Source organism: Triturus cristatus, chromosome 7 (genome assembly GCF_964204655.1).
Source record: "Triturus cristatus chromosome 7, aTriCri1.1, whole genome shotgun sequence".
Lineage (NCBI taxonomy): Eukaryota > Metazoa > Chordata > Amphibia > Caudata > Salamandridae > Triturus > Triturus cristatus.
Window position 1 is genome coordinate 606,187,540 of NC_140590.1, and position 19,623 is coordinate 606,207,162.

A 19,623-nucleotide genomic window follows, 5' to 3' on the forward strand; every position below is an offset into this window, starting at 1 on the left:
ACTGCCCCATGTGCTAGTCATGATGGCTCCAGGTACATGGACTAAGCACTAAAAGCTGTCCCCTCAGACCCAGAGCCTGTGCTTCACATATACATGGCTGCTTCATTTTTGTTTTATTGGTGCCTACTCAGAAACCAACCAATCAGAAAGTCACATGCGAGAGATCAATGGAAAGCACATTATGCATCATTGATATTAGTTATAGTTAATATGAGTTATTTTAAGGCTCCTATTTAGAGCCATTCGTTCTCCCTGAGCTAAAGATCTCTTGTGCCAGACCTAATCAACACAGCTTCCTCGCTTGTGGGAATTGAGGCATAAATGGACATTTTTACTCCTTCAGAGATGAAAAGTGGTATAGAAATGTAAAAAGGAAAGTTAGCGGATTGTATTGTTTCCAGTGGCAAAATGTGATAGGTAAATTCTGAATCTGCAATTCTGCTCCGCTGTGCCTGTGCAGGGTGTCTACCAGGCACCTAGCTGATTACTGGAGAAATCTTACAGTGTTAATTTATTTTTGTGTACATTTACACCATTTACATTTGTTGATTAATTATTACTCTACTGCATAATGCTGTATCAATATTATGAATGAAACTAACAGGAATTGAAAGAAATGACAAGTTAAAGGTGCTAAGTACTACTTCAATGCGATTCAGCCAGATAGCACTGAACCCCAGTTCCAATTGTAATCCTCTCTCTCTCTCTCTCTCTCTCTCTCTCTCTCTCACTCTTTTCAGTTGAATGGAGCTGCTCCTCTGACTTTTCAGCAATGGCTGGTGAAATAATCATGGATAATCTTCAGTCCTTGAGGTGCATTATCACTGGCCTTAACACGGTAAGAGTAAAATCGTTCAATTACACCTTCATCTTTGAGAACCCAAAGGGGGCTGTGACATTTGCATTCTGGGCTCTTTGCAAAAGGAGCAGAGCGCCATTTATCTGGCAACAACTGTCAATCATTAAACATAATTAAACCATTAAAATCCCAGAGGAACAGCCGGCCAGCAAGAAACAGTTGGTGCATTTGTATCAAACGACGGTAAAAAAGAATTAGCCTCATGCAGACTTTGAAAAGCAACAATTTACTTGGGCTTCCACCTCCATAATGTTCAAATCACACGAATATTTTCAGTTTTGCTTTAAGGCTGCATGGATTTTCCAAAAACATATTTCGGCGCAATATGTTTTTTAAAAAAAATAATATCATGAGCTCTAAACAATTGAATTCAATTAATTCCTACGGTAGAGAAACAATAGCAAAAAAGAACAGTCTTGGGTATTCCAATCAGGGTAGATAAGTTTAGAACACAAATGGAGCATTTCTCCCCAGTTCTACGTGAGACTTCAACAGAGGGAGTCTGTGAAATTACTTTTATATTAATTTATTTGGGAGTGCTACAGCGCAGCGCATCCTCTTGCGGCCACTCCCTAGTGAGGCATTCGTGTAAGGCAGAGTTTATCTGTTAGCGATGGGATGGTTGAATTATTATCCAGACAGGTGTAGTCGAGAATCTTCCTGACTGTCTTTAATCGCGACATAGTGTCAATCACTAATAGTCTAGGAAAAATAAATGTGCATATTTAGTTGTGAAAATTTCTGAATCTGTCACACTGTCTAGACAAACGTTTGGAACAGTGCTTAATTTGTAAAATATGAAGTGCAGGTGCTCAAATGTTTGTCGGAGGCCACATCTACTTTTCTCCGGCTCCACCCACTTACTCAATTAGCTCCACCCACATCCTCAATTAGGCACTGCTAACAGTCAGATGTAATACCCGATCTGAATTTCAGCACGGGAGCCTGCCTCATAATAAGGTCTTGATAAGAGGTTCCCCTGCCCTGTGAAAATTTTGAAAAAGATTAAATCAAAAGTGCATTTAAAGCACAGTTTTGGAATAAATTAGCTAAAACCACTAATGCATTGAAAAGGGACAATTCCACTGCTCTATGTGCCGATTTAGGGAAAGGATTCTATAAGTTCAAAGATACAACTTTTACATAGCTTAGTGACAAAATAAACCAAAATGTTCTGAGAACACTCTAAACAAATAATCTGAATAAAACCCATTTTGTACGAATGTTTTTTTTAAACAACTGGTATTCTAACTTTCTTTTAAATTTGTATGTAAGTCATATTGCAAATGGTTTTAAGTAACTGCAATATAAATACAAAAAATCATTCATTCATTTGAATAAATTAATGCAATGCACTTGAAAGTGTCACTTTGTCACTTCCAGTGACTGAAGGGGTTTGGGGTTTATAAATAGTAGAGTATTTTGTTTAAGTGGTTACATTTAGAGAAACAATAAAACAATGATTACCAATTGAGCTAAGGAACCAGTGGCTTCACTTGTTGTGACTTTGTCCTGTTTACAAAATTGGTCTTATAAATCATTTTGTTACACTCATACTTCAAATGGTGCTCTTATCACTCATCATTCTAAACTCTTCTCTCTTTTGGCAGTTCCACTATAGACTACTGTGCAAAAGTTAAGGCAGTTAATAACTCTCATAAAGGAGGTCTTTCAATTATAAAAAACAGTTTCTAGGTGTTTGATATCACACAATAGCTTAGAATAAGGTTACATTGCAATTGTGTTATATGACAGATGCAAAGAGAATAAGCAGTCTTCTTTCCACAACAGAATTTAAGAAAACAACTCTATTTAAGTTTAAAGAAATTTAAAGATTTTAATATGTATTTTGTAAACTTTGTTTTTATTCGCACCTGAGAGAGCACCTTTAACATGGGAAGGTGACCAAAACAGATAGCTTGCCAATTACCAGACTGGGTTTAGAACACCAAAAAGCTGTACTTGTTAAGCACCTTACTTTTCATACGTACACTCGTGCAGTCACCAACACCACCCCCTGGGCACCTAAGTCTTATCACCACCATTGCTTCTCTTGCAAGCTTTCATACTCTATAAGTAGTTAGTTGCAGCTTCAGTTTGCGAGAACAAAAAAGTATTTCCCTTGTAGGTCACTCTCAGTGCTGACCCATTTCCTTTCTTGCACTAGGCCCCATGACACACTTCCTACATCACTATTGTTTAAGCATGCTAGTTTGTGTGTCTTGTCTGGCTATCCTGTGCACAGGTCTCATGTAACATTTTGCTATTTTATTATCCTTTGTTAAATGCAACGTTATGAATTTCTTAAGCACATGATTCTAGTTTGCATGATTTAGGCCACACCCCTGATTGTGTATTTTCTGATCCAGTCTAACTCTGGGTACAGGAGCATGGAGAGGATGTGGCATAAGGGCCAGAGTGGTCGACCTCGAAGCTGGGGAACTAGGTTCGAGTCTCAGCAGGGTCGCTCAACTTCCTGTGATTCTGGGCAGATCACTTAATCTCCCCATGCCAAACAAAAAATGAATATGTCCGTTTGGAATGCAACTGGTGCTAATGTAAGGCGCTCTGATACCTTGGGGTCAAGCTCGCTATATATAAAACTCCACCAGCCTGAAGCAGATGAAAAACGTCCACACCAGGGCCTGGGTTGAGGGAACCGCTTGCAGGAATGGGCCAAGTAAGCCCGAGACCTACATGTTTTCCCTAATCCCAGGCCCGCCAGCCCGGTAACTTGTGAATACTGGAGTGGAGATACCTGCGGGAATCATTAACGTTGGCCTTTGTATCTTCCCCTCCAGGTACTGTGGTGTACAGAGCACACTCGGCCTCTACGTTTCTAAGTAGGCTTTGCGAATCACAAAATGTTATTGGTACAAAGGAAAAAAGCATTACTCGACCTACAAACAGTTACTTGGCGCTACACCAACCAGTTCAGCCCAAATGCAAAGCTGTCGCAAATCTTACCCTTTGGAGTTGTTGGAGAGAAGCACATTAGTTCTAAGTGCTTTGCTGTAATTGTTATTTCATCTTCATTATGGGGGGTCAAGGGTTGACTGCACTTCGCAAAAACAATACCGGACCCGCATTCAATAAAAGTGTGAAAAAAATATGGTGCAATTAAGTTTTTTCTGTGCTTTTACCATTTATTCTCTTGTTCTAACCACACTTTCGTTCTGAACTGACACTTTTGGTTTTGCTTTGGTTTAGTTGTGACTCTACATGTCCCACTCTAGAAATGTCATTTCTTTCGCACCTCACTTTTGTTTTCCTTCTCTGTCACGCGCACCATCACGCACACGCATTTAGATGTGAACACTTGTTAGGCTACAAAACACTGACGCAGACAGACATCCATTGCTCTAAAAGGAGGGTTTAAATCTATAATTGCTCAACGGGCTCAAAGGATTCTTAAACGCATCTATAAATACATCAACTTTGACAAGACGTCATTAAAGCTTGCTGGTGCCAATATGCCCACTAGTGTTGATGACCCAACAAACAAGCAACAATTTCGATGCTATGGCCAGGGCACTTAGGTGCGAACTTGTACATTGACTCTCTAAACAGCGCTGCCATTACTGTGGGCATGTGTGAAACACAAAGGCCTTCTAGAGGCAGAACATGGATGTACTCCCACATCTAAAATCCGGCGCAAGAAAATCTTAATTTAAAATTAAACACAAACGGACTCTGGTGCATGCAGTGTCACACCAAGAGGTTTGTTTGGCGGCCGTGGCCAAAGCTATGCCACAGGCTGGGGGCAGACAGCAACAAGTCCACGTTTATGGCTACTGCTATAAATTACTGATATACATGCTGTTAGTAAGTATTTAGTACTAATGTCATCAGACTGCCTGCCTTAATGCTTGCTGATGATGACTCGTGGGGTGCGCGGGTGTGCCGAGGCGTGGCAATCATCTGAATAAAATCTGCGCACGCTGCCGCACAGCTCCTACCCCTGAAGAACCAAATCCAGCCCAATCAGTGTCCCACTCAGTCTCCTGCCCACCCCCGCAGTGCCAATTCCATCTGAATGGCTCAGGCAGTCACGTAAGACATCGAGAACAACACTCTGCACAAGTCAGTGAGGAGGAGACGGTATTTAATCAATTAATTCAAGTTGTATTGTATTGTATTGTATTGTATTGTATTGTATTGTATTGTATATAGCATTTATAGAGGGCAACAAACACCCTACGGGTTCCCTGGCGCTAAAGACATGTGAACACAGACCAGCATGGAGTGAGAAGTACAGAACCAAAAATGGACATTACTTGTAGACGACAGGATCAATTTCTGTGGAACAGCCACGTTTTGATCCTTTTCCTAACCAGGGACAAGGTACTACATTGTCTGATTTCAAGTGTCAGTTCATTCCAGAGTTTCGCGGTGGCAATACTAAAAGTTCTTCCTCCCAGTCTGACCCTGTTGAACCTGAGACCTTTGCCAGAAAGGCAGAAGAAGATCGGAGGCTCCGGGAGCGAGTGTACCGAACCAATTTCTTCTGTAGCGGCTTAGGACCGAGTCCATGCAAAGCCCTGAACCCTATACAGAGTGATTTGAAATGTATTCTTTGCTGCACAGGAATCCAATGTAGCTCAGCTAGGCACATTGAGGCAGAAAAGCCTCGTGGTCTAGACAGGGCTAATTTCGCTGCCGTATTCTGAACATGTTGCAGTCGCTGAATCAGATATTTGGGTGACCCCAACAGTAAGGCGTTGCAAAAGTAAAGTCTGCTTAAAATAACGCCTTGAACAATCAAGGCTCTGACCGAGATTGGAAGTAATGGAAGAATCTTTCTTAAAGCTCTAATAAGGCCAAAACAGCACCCCGCCGTCGTATTCACTTGCGTCTCCAATGACAAGTTGGCATTGAACATGACTCCCAAATTTTGCACCGTCTTAGACGGCGCCAGGGGTGTAGAGGTACCAAGAGGCCAAAAGTTGTGAGGAAGAGGCAAAGGGACCTTCCCAACTGCGCAGTAAGGAATTTTGGTCTTATCGAAATAAAATTTTAGAGAATTATTTTGTAATCACTGTGCAGTGTCGTGCATGCACGCTTGAAAATCCTCCAAGGCATTAGGTTGGGTTCCATTAAGAGATAAAATGATCTGTGTGTCATCAGCATAGTTTACCAATTTCACATTATGAGCCCAAATGATATTAATCAATGGGCTCAAGTAGATGTTGAGTAAAATTGGGCTGATGGCAGATCCTTGTGGAACCCCATGACAGATGTTAGTGAAGGCTGACTGGAACAGTGGAAGAGCCACTGCCTGGCACCTGCCAGATAAATAGGATTGAAACCAGTCCAGGGCAGTGCCCACTACTCCTACCTCCTCTAGACGGGTCAGCAAAATATCATGGTCGACCGTATCGAAAGCGGCATACAGGTCAAGCAAAATAAGTATTGCCGATTGTCCCCTGTCTGCCAACAGTCAGACCGTCCATCATGGGCACCAAAGCAGACTCTGTTCCGTGTTCTGGGCGGAAACCAAATTATACATCTGCCAGGCGGTTGTTACATTCTAAGAATACTGACAGAGATTTGCTGACCAAACGTTCAAGGATCTTCCCTGGATACGGGAGGAGAGAGATGGGCCGGTAATTACCTGGGCAGCTTGGGTCAAGAGTGGCCTTCTTTAAGAGTGGCGTAACCACAGCCTGTTTCCAGCCAGATGGTACAACTCCACTGGATAGCGATTGATTGTAGATCTGTCCGAGTCTGCGAAAAAGTTCTGAGGCAAATTCCTTCCAGATTTTATGTGGAAGGGGGTCCCGTGGGGAGCCCTAGGAAACACCCAAGGCGAGCCCGCCAAATTCCTCCTCCGAAAGGGGCTCAAAGTGGTCCAAGAGACTCAGTTAACAGTTCCTTCACCAGTCTGTTTTCCTACACAGGATACCCCTCCCGCACCATCAATCGAGGTTGCTACTCCATGAGTCATAACTTCTTACCCTACGGAGATGTTGGATTTAAGCCCAGTAATGATAGTGCTGATTTTTTTTCATCAAAAAAGGTTGCTAAACTGTTGCAGAGAGTCTAAGTAGGCTGGATCTTGTTTTGTGAGCACTGAGGGCTAGTGAAGTCATCAACTATGTTTGAAGATACATTTGGACTTATTCAACAAGTTCAAAATGATCTCTGCAAAGTATTCCTGTTTATCGGCAAAAATTTCTTTTTTGTAGAGAGATATAGCCGCTTTCCAGGCGATCTTATCCTCATCTACATAGTACTTTCTCCATTTTCTTTCTGCCTGTTTACATTTTAGTTTCAAGGCTTTCAATTTTTCATTGTACCACCAAGCGGAGGGTCTGCCCCTATTTTTGCAACTTTTCAAAGGGGCAATTTGATTAACAGTTGCAATAATATGATTACGGAGGTCCATATAATTCTCCTCTACTGACCTAAGTACATCAAAATCCCCTTTGATATCGAACGTTGGTGACTGTATCGCCTTTTCCAGTATCCTCTTCCAATCCCTACTCAGGAAGCTCCTAAAATCCCTCAGAGCGGGGGCTCCTCGGCTGGGAATGAACATCAGAAATTTAGCCAGATGGTGATCAGTCCAATCTACAGGGAGCACCTCCATGTGACCGGTAACCGTTTCCTCACTCAAAACTAGGTCGAGCATATGCCCCCCTATGTGTGTAGGCCCTGTTACCCCCTGAAATAGGCCTAGACTTTCACAAGATTGGAGAAGGATATGGTATCCCATATCTAAGATCCCATTCAGCCAGAAATTGAAGTCCCCTGCAATAAGCAGTCTCGAGTGAGTAGGAGCTATAGGGTTAAAGATATCAATCAGCACCTGCAATTGAGATAGATTGACTGCACCAGGGGGCCTATAGCACACTATGCTGTCCAATAGGTGCCCCCTGGGGTCCTTTAAAGAGAACCCCAGGAGCTCAAAATCCCTCTACTGTGTCAATGTCCATAGGGACAAAACCCACCCACCCTTCTTTAAACATAAAACCAACCCCACCACCTCTACCTGGGGCTCTAGGCTTGTGAAATATCTTGTAGCCTGGGTGACGCGCCAGTCCTGGTTCAAGAGCAGAGTCAGGAAAGGTCCAGGTCTCATTCATGAGTAGTATATCAAGGTGATGAGCTTCAATAAGTAATTGGATCTCTGTGACATGTTTAGGAAGAGATCTAACATTGAGTAAACCGCAGACCAGAGCCTCCTTCCTGATAAAGTCGGAGTTCGGGCTAGCAGAAACCTCAAATATAGGCAGGCCTACCCCGGCACCACTGTTCTCACCTATGTCCCGCAATGCCTGGCTTGAATAACAGAGTTTCCTAGTATCACGGGCAGCATGGCTGGCGCTGTGCTCGCATCCGGTGTGCTTCCTCGATACTGCAGGCATAAATATCCGGTGTTGGTGTCAGCTCCACCCCGCACCCTTTCTGATTGAGTACCCTAGGGGAGTGGCACCAGGAAGCTACAGCAAGGCGTGTAATGCCGGTAGCGCTAATCACAACGAAATGCACATTTTTAAAAACACAATTCCAAATTCTAAACAGTACAAACTAAAAGGTTAAGACAGTTTTAGAAGAGCTCCCTATACGCTGGGCAGCAAACACAGTCTAAGTGAGCGCTCCCGCGATCTTGCCAGCATAAATATCCAGTGTTGGTATCAGCTCCACCCCACGCCCGTTCTGATTGGCTACCCTGGGGGATTGGCACCAGGAAGCTTCAGCGAGGCTTGTAACGCCGGTAGCGCTAATCACAGCGAAATGCAAATTTTTAAAAACACAATTCCAAATTCTAAACAGTACAAACTAAAAGGTTAAGACAGTTTGAGAAGAGCTCCCTATACGCTGGGCAGCAAACAGAGTCTAAGTTAACAATATAATACGAATAATGTGATGTGCAAGCAGCAGACGCATAGACCTGGCCCTGATAAGTAAGTGCTGGTACTTAACACCGGAAAGCACCGGCACCAATTAAGCACTAAGGGATCACCACATCCCCTTACTGCATTTATAATGCACATTTAGACTTTCACATTTTGTTTTAGACCAAGTATTCCCACTCTATTCCTTCAACCAGAGGGGACACATTTTTGAAATGTTAATGATGCATTTTGATCCTTACACAATTGTACTCTTGGTGAGTTTATCACCACCCATGTTTTAGCGAAATGCCTGTACTCTAAAATATAAATTATGAGAACTTGAGTGGAGTTCACCCGTTTTTTAATGATTTTTCCTATCATAGACATTTCTGCCCCGAGTTAGGGATACGGTCCACTTTTATATATTAAATGTTTACACAATGTCTACTGTTCTTTATAAATGGGACCATACATGAGACTATAGTTGCCTCTTTTTTCACAACTACAGGACAACTATTTAATTCACTTTTCTCTTTATAAATCTACCTTTTTCTTATCTTTCCCATTACTTGTTAACTTACCTTTCCTCTACTCTATTTCCTCTTTCATCTACTCTTTTCTTACTTATATCTCCTTAACTTTCACACCTGAACCCACTAACGGTTTATGGGTATATTAATATGGAGCACATCTACTTCCCTATCTTAGGATACTAATTTATTAATTTTGTCCTGTGGGCCAGTCTCTGGAGAAAGAGCCTTTTGTTTCGATGGAAAAATACACCGACACACCTTCAGACTTGTTCAATAATTAAGTTTTACTGAGAACACAACCTGGAATCAGTCCACACCAAGGTGCCTGCACAACTGACAATTTTGGAATACCATCCGCCTTACACTCTAATTATAGAACACAAGTAAATGGAATGACATCATAACACATCTCCTTCCCTTATCTTAAAGGTAAATAAAAACAACATATGCCTAAGGGTCCTGTAGAAAGGAATGCAAGTGTGTATACCAAAAGTGAAATAAATGAAAAGAAACAAAAATCACATATAAAGCACCAAGATCACACAGTGTGGTCCTTCAGATAAGTGGGAGGTCTCCGAGATCTAGTACTAAGTCTAGCATTACCAGTTCCTCCCCACACATCACGACCAATCTCATCTGTTCCATTTCTAGCGCCAATAATTTTATGAGCACTCATGAACATAGCAGCTGAACATCCCTCTTCCTCTTTACTCACGCACTCTCCTCCTCTTTGAAACAGAGCACATTCCTGAAATTCCACCTTTCCCCATTTTCCAAAGTCACGGAGAACCTGCCCATATTAACAATATGGAAGGGACTTTTAAATTTACAGAGACCCCTCACTTGTACCCTGACCGAAATTTGACGCAATCACCCACCCTAAATTTGCTTCACATTACTCCTTTGGGATGTACCTGACCATCACTCTGAAACAACTATCTCAACCAACCAGTTACTGGCTTAGTACCCGGTGAACAGCCATGTATATCCTGAAAAGGAATCCTCCATGTCACAATATGGTTTGTGGTGCGATATGCTAGCACCATATTGTTCACCATGGTTCCTACTTCCTCTTGTAGTGTAGTAACCTTCACTAACCTTTTGACCCTCTCTGCTAAGCCATTTCCCTGTGGGTAGTATAATGAGGTGCGAGAAGGTCTGATACCACATTATTTCAAAAATGTTGTCTTCTCATGCAAAATTAACTGGGTTCCATAATCTGTTACCAACCCAAGCGGGCCACCATCTTCCTGAAAAATTTCTTTCAACACTAAAATAGTGCTCCTAGTAGTAATGTCCTTCAAAAACCTGACAGCAAGCTACTTTGAATAAACATCCACCACAATGACAGGAAATTTTAACCCTCCCCACAATTCCACCCTCGGGGTAATAAAATCCAAACTGTATATCACGGCTTACCTGGATCATTGATATGCTCCTCTACACTCTTGCACCCCAATTTCAACCTCTTCTAACTCTCCTTGCAATTACAACAACACTCAACTCACCTTTTCACTTCATCATCAAGACCTGGCCACCAAAATTCATTCTTGAGCCTCCTGCTATTCAAACCGTGTCCCAAATAACTTGCACCTCAACCCTACAGGAAAAATGAAGCGATCTTCCCTCATGATATCACTGGAACCACGCACTGATCACTTGTCCAGCACCTTAAGATAGGGTAAAAGTTATCTCCGTTGTCGCTCTACATTGAATGAAGCAAAACACCTCTTTAAAAAACACTGTCCAGCTTCATTTCATCCTCCCATTAAGTCATGGTTAATGCCCCAATTTTACTAACCACAGCATCGTGCACAGTGGCCACCACCACTTCCAACTGAAAATGCATGACTCCCTCACTATCCACAGTTTCCCATGGTAAGGCTAATCTTGACAAACTGTCTGCTTGGACATTCCTCCCTCACTGCACAAACTCCATTGTGTAAGAATACTCCTACAGGCGTGCAGCCAACCTCGCGAACCCTTACACGCACCACCTGATGACAAGATCTTAATCAAAGGTTTGTGATCAGTATGCATGCTAAAAGATAAATCCAACAAATTATTATTTTTTATTTATTTTTTATTTTACAGAGTGTTATATAGTGCGAAATTGACCTGAATCGGGTATCAGAGCGCTTTACATAGCACCAGTTGCATTACATGAGGACACATTCATTTTTGTTAGGCATGCGGAGATTAAGTGATTTGCCCAGAATCACAGGATGTTCAGCATCATTGTCGAGACTCAAACCCAGTTCCCCAGATTCGAGGTCGACCGCCCTAGCCGTTAGGCCAACTCCTATCCACAAATACACTCTGAAGTATTCAGACCCCCAAGCCGCAGCTAGTGCCTCATGTTCTATAACCAAGTAATTCCTCTTAGCCAGAATAAGCGTGCATGAGGCAAATGCAACTGTCCTTTCCTTCTTACCATGGAGCTGTGAGAGTACTTCTCCCAACCCAACCTGTGGCACTAGCTTCAACAGTGAGTATGCACTTCAACTTTTTATCAAATAGCGCCGAAATCCCTGCATCACAAATAGCAGTTTTAATGTTGTCAAAGCTCTATTGCTGCTCACTTCCCCACACAAACCTCTCTCCTTTCCACAACAGCCTTCCTAAAACTTCTGCCCTGTTCACAAAATTGTCCACAAATTTAGCATAGTATTCAACTAGTCCTAAAAAGACCAGAGCTGATGTTTTTTAATGGGCATAGGTGATCTATCCCCTTATAGCATCCAACATAGATCTCTTGTGCCTCACTCCACCATTGGATGGTGTTATATCCTAAATACTCCACCTGCTCACACAAGAACACACATTTACCTCTATTCAAAGTAAGACAAAACTCCTGCAGTTTTTTCAACACCAATCTCTATTGTGCGTTATGTCTCACTACAGTCTCCCACATAACCAAAATTTCATCCTGAAAATAAACAACATCCTTCACCCCCTCAAGAACCCTGGTCATCATGCTTTGGATGACACTTGCAGGCGATACTAAACCAAACAGCTTGCGAGTGAACTGAAATTTACCCTCAGATGTATAAATGGCATCAAGGCCTGAGAATCATCATGCAGTCTGATCTGATGATAGGCGCTCCTCAAATCCAAGTTTGAAAAGTTACTTCGATCTTTCACCATGGATAGCAACTGACTAATATTAGGGAGAGGAAAGACATCAGTCACAATATATTGGTTGAGGGATCCGAGATCCACACAGAATCTCAGATTACCGTCAGACTTCTGAGTGATAACGACCAGAGAAATACATGATGAGACCTCCACTGGTGCAATGATGCCTTCTTTGAGCATATCACCTATTAGACCTGGCACCATTGGCATGGGTCTCCCCTGCATTTTTACCTTTGCCTCCTGTTTTTTTTTTATTGCTGTGTGTTGGACTTCGTTTTGCTGGTCTAGATGCTTTGGGCACTTTGCCACTGCTGTTCAGTGCCAAAGTGCAAGTGCTCCCTTTGTAAATTGTTGTTATGGATTAGTGATTCCATGATTGGCATATTTGATTTACTTGCCAGACCCTAGTATAGTGCAGTATGTGTGCCCAGGGTCTGTAAATCAAATGCTGCTAGTGGGCTGAAGCAGAGATTGTGCCACCCACAGAAGCAGCCTGTAAAATGTAACTCTGGCCTGCCATTGCGGAGCCTGTGTTCAGTCTCGACTGCCATGTCATCATGGCAAGTGCACCCACTTACCAGTCCCTAAACCTTACCTTTTCTACATGTTAGTCACCCATAAGGGAGGGTCAAGGTACCCCTTTAAGCAGGGTGCATTGCCTGCGAAAGGTAGGACATGCCCTGGTGTGTTGGCATGTTGTGATAGTGAAATTCTACCAATTTCATTTTTCACGATTGCAAGGCTACATGTTCCCATAAAACAGAATGGGGAGTTTTGTTTATAACATCGTATAAAGATAACTTGCCCTGGGAACAAGGTAGAGAAATCAAGTTTAGTATGCCTGAACTTTAAAACGCATCTTTTAGTGAGGGTGATTTTCACATTTTTTATTCGAAAATATCACTTTTAGAAAGTAGGTATTTTCTTGCCTAACCATCCAGTGTGCCTCTGCTAGGTTTGTGTATTGCATGTCTGGCTTTTGGATGACAGGGGCTAGAGAGGGTTAGTGGCTCCAGAAGTGTGATGAGTCAGGGCTGGGCTGAATAGACCTGGGTTGCATTTAGAGTAGGGGGAGGAGATTTTCTTTCACCTGAATGGGCCTGGTATGCCTTCAACAATGCTGTCTCCACCTCCTGCCAGGAAGCTGCACCGGTGAGGACAGAACTGGGTTTGGCTGGGTACTGACACTCTTTGCCTTCAGAGAACAAAGGGTTTGTGTGTATAAAAAGAGGGGCCCGGATGCCAGATTTTTAGACCACTTCTGGGAAATCAAGAGGATCCTTTGCCAAGGAGGAGAACCGAAGAACCTGAGAAAGATTACTGCCCCTGTTCTGTTTGCTGTCTGGGGTTGGCCTGCAGTGGCTACTTGCTGCCAAGGAAAGGAGAAAGGGACTTCGCTGCTTGCTTTGTCCCCCTGCTTGAAGAAAAGATCTCCAAGGGCTTGAACTGAGCTTGCCCCCTGTTCTATAGGTCTCTGTAACAGCAAAGACCTCACCATGTCTATGTGCACCGTCTCCGATCGTCGTTGTGGAAGAAAAGGGTAACCAACTTTGTCATCGAGTCCATCGCAGGAGTCCGTCTCCTGAAAGCACTTCCGAGAGCAATGCCTCACTTTGCAACGCAAACCTGGTCTCACCGACTCTGTCAATAAGCCGCTGCTTGCACCACGCCCTGTGGGCACCGCACTCCGCAACGCTTCGCTACATGCTGCAAGGTCGTCACCGACTCAGTCACTGTCCGACCGGAACATCAACCAGCTCCGTCGCCACACTGTGACCTGCCAGCAACGCAGTGAGCACTGTCTCACCCTTCAACACAAGCCCTGGTCTCACAGACTCCATCAACGAGCCGCTGCCTACACCGCATCGTGAGGACAACGCCCACCGCAGCGCTCCACTTCACAATGCAACTGCGACGTTTGCCCTGACCGACTAGCACTGATGTGTTGGTCGCAACAAGAAAGGTACTGTGTCCGAGTGTGTTGATGTTTTAGCTGGCCCGTATTGACGTGGTCATCTGGAATTGTTAGACTCTGTCGTATTCAGTATCGCGGTAGCCCCAGGAGGAGCTACAGAGTCAGAGGACCTGGGTTTTATTGATGTTCCTGCAATTTAAAGGTTATTTTGCACAAGTACTATTTTTCAAGAGTATTGTATGTTGAATTTTTATTGTATTTGGTCTTGTTAGTTTAGATAAAAATTAACTATTTTTCTAAACTAGTGTGGTGTCCAATTGTAGTGTTTTCACTGTATTACTGTAGATGTTCACAAATGCTTTACACACTGCCTCTGAGATAAGCCTGTCTGCTCGTGTCCAGCTACTAAGGGGGTGAGCAGGGGTTATTTTAGAAGTGTATCCCCCTTACCCTGACTAGAAGTGAGGGTCCCTATTTGGAAAAAGGTAGCTACCTTTGCTAACTAGAGACCCCCATTTCTAACATCACCCAACAAAGTCTTGATGCCCTCACTCACAGAAAGTGGCACCCTCCTAAGTTTATGCTGCACAGTCTCAGCACCCTCCTTAAGAACAATCTTGTGCACATACCTCTTCAGACACCCAAGAGACCTTCCAAACACATCCTTAGCACTCGCAAGCGCATCCTCCAACAAAGTATCATCAACTACCATGATTTGGAAACACGCTCTGGGATTGATCATAATATTCAAATCAAACTGATGCATCCACCCAAAGATTGGTGGACCTTTCAACAACATGTACACTTTACCCCTTGTGCACCGCTTGCCGTATTGAATATTATCTATTCAATAGGTTCACCTTGGTATCCTGCTGGGTTTATGTCTTTGGGCAACAATACTACATCATTGCAATGTGCCTTGAAAATTTTCTGAGGTATAAAGGTATACATCGAACCTGTACAAACCATTAATACAACCTCATCTCACACAGAAAACACAGTCTGTATATCCTTCTGTTATCATCTGCTTGTCCTTAAATATTGGAGCCATCAACCACAAGAACTCTGTCTGCTGAGTTGTTATGACCCCCATCTTCCAAATGGCCCGCTCTTGGCTTGCTTCCTTTGCCCCCCATATTGGTTCCTTTCCAAATGCGGACATTATGACCTATGTGCCCACACCTTCTGCATTCTTTGCTCACCCCAAAACACCTCTTTGAATCTGCAGAGTTATACTTGCTACAACACCGCATGCACTCCCTCTCCTTACTTTATCACCAGACACATTTACCCCATTCTGCTCTTTTTTCACAACACAAACATCGCCCTCCCAATCTGGGTTGGTATCTTTTATACTGTCATGTAGTGCCTACTAATTCATAGGATCTGTCCGTTTGTTGGACAACAAACTTTGGGTGGGGTGCTTAGACTTATTCCGGGAACCCTCGGTAAGATACATTGGACTAGAGATCAGCTAGCTCACAGTGGCACCGTAAGTCCCGCTAACCTATCTAGGAATGAATAGTTTCTGGCCACCACTGAACCTGACAACCCTGACCCCTCAGGGATCTTGGAAACAGATCAAAACCTTTCATTCATTCATTCGTGCTCAAAGAAGTATACAGACTACACAGTGGGACGTTTTCAATATATTTATTGAACTAATGCTATTCTTGTATAGAATACATATGCTGCAATAATCAGTAGACAGAAGCAGATAAATGTGATCAGAAGCATCAAAAGCGTAAATAGTAGATACACAGTTCAACCATAGTGCCAAAAAAGTGTATATATTCAGGCATATAAACAAGGCAGTAATCTGGTGTACTCCTACTCTGCAAAACTCTACTGTAAGTGTACCTAGAGGGTGTGTGGGTGTAAAGCCAAGAATCCCCCCAAGGGGCGATCCAACCCCATTACCAGGCGGGAGAGAATGTAAAAGCCTGTCTTGGTCACAAAATGGACACCCCCTCACGGAGATGTCAGACCGCTGCATGATGAAGTCTCAGCATGCAGGGAACCTCGGTGTCAGCTGAAGTGCCTCCTCTGCTAATCTATCGGCATGCTCATTATTTATAATAGAAAGCATCCTGGCAATGTAAGTTTTAGATTAGCAATGTTATGGAAATGTAGATAGCGCTGTCTTCCCGCGGTTGAAGATAGAACAGCATTTGTATATAGTATATAAAGAGGCCCTGTACATGATGTTCGAGGCATTGTGATAATGTCATGCGAAGCTAGATGTGTAAACAAAGCAGTTTCAGAGAAACCAATCCAACCTTGTGATGCATGCAAATATGTGCAAAAGTTCATGGAGAAATGAAATTATGAAAAAATGGACAATGTAAGAAATGAGCAGCTTTGCTACATGGGCCTAACCTGGGAACATAACAACCACTCCTCAAACTAAGGGTCAATATATGAAAGCTATCTAAAAAGCCAACAGGCTGTAATGAAACAAAATGACAAAGGTTAAACCCTACTCTTAAAATCATCTAAAAGCAAGCTTCCCTTTAAAATATTTATATAAAAAGCCTTAAATTCATTACACTATTTGAAATTCCAAGCACTCAGAAAACCATGGTACCGAGAAAAAGAGAAAGCTGCTTTGATTCATTTTGTTTAATAAAAAGACCAAATTGTTCCCACATGGAAAAAGCCAATTGTTTATGTGTTCCGAGTGATAGATGCAACATTACTGTTACCCACAACCACAGACGACAGTCTCACAGGTGATCCTCAAAGTAGGTTTATAGAGCAAAAAGTGAATCCATCTGGTTCCCTCAGCAGCCTCTGAGAGAGAGACTGCATTGTGTAAGAGTATCATTAAGTCGGTGTCCGTTCCACTAGGAGCCAAAGCACGCGAGGGTGACTAAAACCGATTGTGATCCTAGGCATAGATCCAACACGCATTTATGGCTGCGAGGCAGGCATTGAAATATAGGTTGTATGCAGTGAAGCCAAATAGGCCTGAAAGACAAGTACCAGTGCTCATTTAGTTCTCAAAGGCGAGGTGTGCCAAGGCAGTGTGCCATTTGCCCACAGCACCGCAGCACAAGCAGTGCTGTCTCCATTCTGGTTTAAACAAGGATGTCCATTGCAGAGCAAAAAAATTTAAATCAGGATTCCCACCACAAGCAGCAGGACAAGTTGGAGTTCTCCAAAAATGCTTCCCAACATGGACTGTATGAAAGATGGTATACCTCTAAAAATTGCCTGAAAGGTTCTAACCTGTCCAGAGCTGATACATTTAAAAAAGTGCACCAGTCCCTTCGTATCAGACATATTAAAGACACGGTGAACCAGCTCCCCAAAATGCAGCAAGAAGTTAGTGTGAATTTGGTCTGTATCTCAGGCGAGGACCTTTCAACCTGGTGATCAAACATCTCTATGGCTGAAGTTAAGGCCACATTCTTTTGAAAAAGAATGTCTTTCAGCTTGCTCAGAGAATCAAAGCGTGTGTTGGAAACATTAATTGAAGGCCATAGCATTCCCTCCGTAACTGTGCAGGCAGGTGGAAACAGTACTTGTGTGCATCAGGTGACTATGGAATTAACCGTCACCAGATAAGCAATGCCTGGTTCAATTCTACAGCAACCTTGATCATTCACCATCAATAGACCAGATAAATCAAGGCAGCCAGGGAACCCTTGAGATAACAAGACAATTTTGCAACTGAAGTATTGCGTGCTTAAAGAAGAGAAATATTTTTACATATTAAGGACCCAATGAAAGCATTCTCACAGTCGCAACCACTAAGGAAAACGTCTGTATCACCAATCCTGCATCTAAACCCGAATGGTAATTCCCAGTACTTATGCACATAACTTTCTCATAGCGCTTTGTATCTGCCTACCTCTTGGTATTGGAGACCATTCTAGAATTGGAAAGTCATGACCGATAGGGTAATGTAACCATTACCATTCCGTGGATGGTGTTTCAACCACAGTTAAAGGTAATTGGTCTAATTTTTCAATGTGCATCATGAAATATTTTGCATCTTTTTGTGCCATTGCTATCTGCCTTTCTGTTACATCATATGCAGAAAACAGACTTGTACTATGGATGTAACGCCACGGCACGTGGCCAGAATGTAGTGTTTGCAACGTCCAGCTCAGTACTACAATGGACCGTGTTGGTGACTGTCCCAGCTGTAAAATTTACATGTCTTGCTGTATAATGTCAATTGCAGAAGACACTTTGTTGTTCAGTGAATACATTTTGGATGATAATGAGGTCATACCATTGTCAATCACAGTCAAAGCCTTTTCTAAATTAACCCTGTCGATACTGCATAATCTCTCAGCATTTTTCTGTTTAATCATTTTCTACAGCTCGCTGTACATTCCGTACATGAAGCACTTTTTACATGTGCTCTGGGGACCTAATATTTAATCCCTTAGATCCATGACATCAGAAAGAAGGGACAAGTGTTGCTTCACCTGAGAAAGTGCTGAGGTTTTTAGCCAAAAGAGGCAGAACTTCCCAACGCTATATGATGTCAACACCCTAGAATGTTCTGATTGTATGTATCATTGTTCAGGCCTATGAATCCTAAACACTTCGGTAATACGCAGGAATCTAGATTGATACCCGTTTGTGGCCACGGGCCAAAGCAACCCCCCCTTCCAATTGGGATCTGTTGAATTAAAAGAACTATTCCATATCATGGTATCAACTATATCCTCACTAAAGTGTATTAGATGCTGCCAGTTCTCAAAATGTAAGGATGCGGGAATACGAGGAGTGCTTTATTTTTCCTATTCCTAGACAGGAAATTTGTTGCACTGTTTTTATTCAGGAAAATATTTTGATTATGGTATGAGGCATCCTCGAAATAGGGCCTCATTTCCCTGAACCTGCCAATCTTTTGTCCCCCAGACAGATTTTGTGTCTATGGTGTCTTTCCAAAAGTCAAAACTCTTTACAGACAGTTGGGAAATAAAGGGAGCAGAGTATATCAACTTGGTGTTCGTTAGCATATTTTTCTTTGCCGGTGTAGGTCCAAGCCTATACTAATAAGAGGCAGGGTGTGATGTGTTAAATCCAGAAAAACAATCAAAATTCTGAGCAAATGTTTTCAAACTACCTTTCAGCGGTGTTGGGCAGTGTTCCCATTCAGTAGAATTATAATTTAAACAGCATGTGGGATACTAGCTTATGTGTAAGCAATGGTGACCGTAATGTTTATAACAAAACATGTCTCCAAAATTAGATGTACCTTCATACAATTCATCATTAGAAAATGCAGCCAATTGCTCTAGATCTGCAGGTAAACTGTTTATAAGCAGCTAGAACCAGCCAGGCTCCTCCTTCTTTTCTGAGCGGACAGAGTCT

General features: G+C 42.7%; 1 protein-coding gene across 1 annotated transcript in view; it reads left to right on the top strand.

The window, feature by feature from the left end:
- Window positions 1-19,623, top strand: part of ANKFN1 (ankyrin repeat and fibronectin type III domain containing 1) — a 1,480,122-nt gene that overhangs the window by 636,023 nt on the left and 824,476 nt on the right. The window contains exon 6 of the mRNA XM_085614412.1: window positions 741-838. Within this exon, the coding sequence (XP_085470538.1) occupies window positions 741-838 (98 nt within the window). The remainder of the gene's footprint in view (window positions 1-740; window positions 839-19,623) is intronic.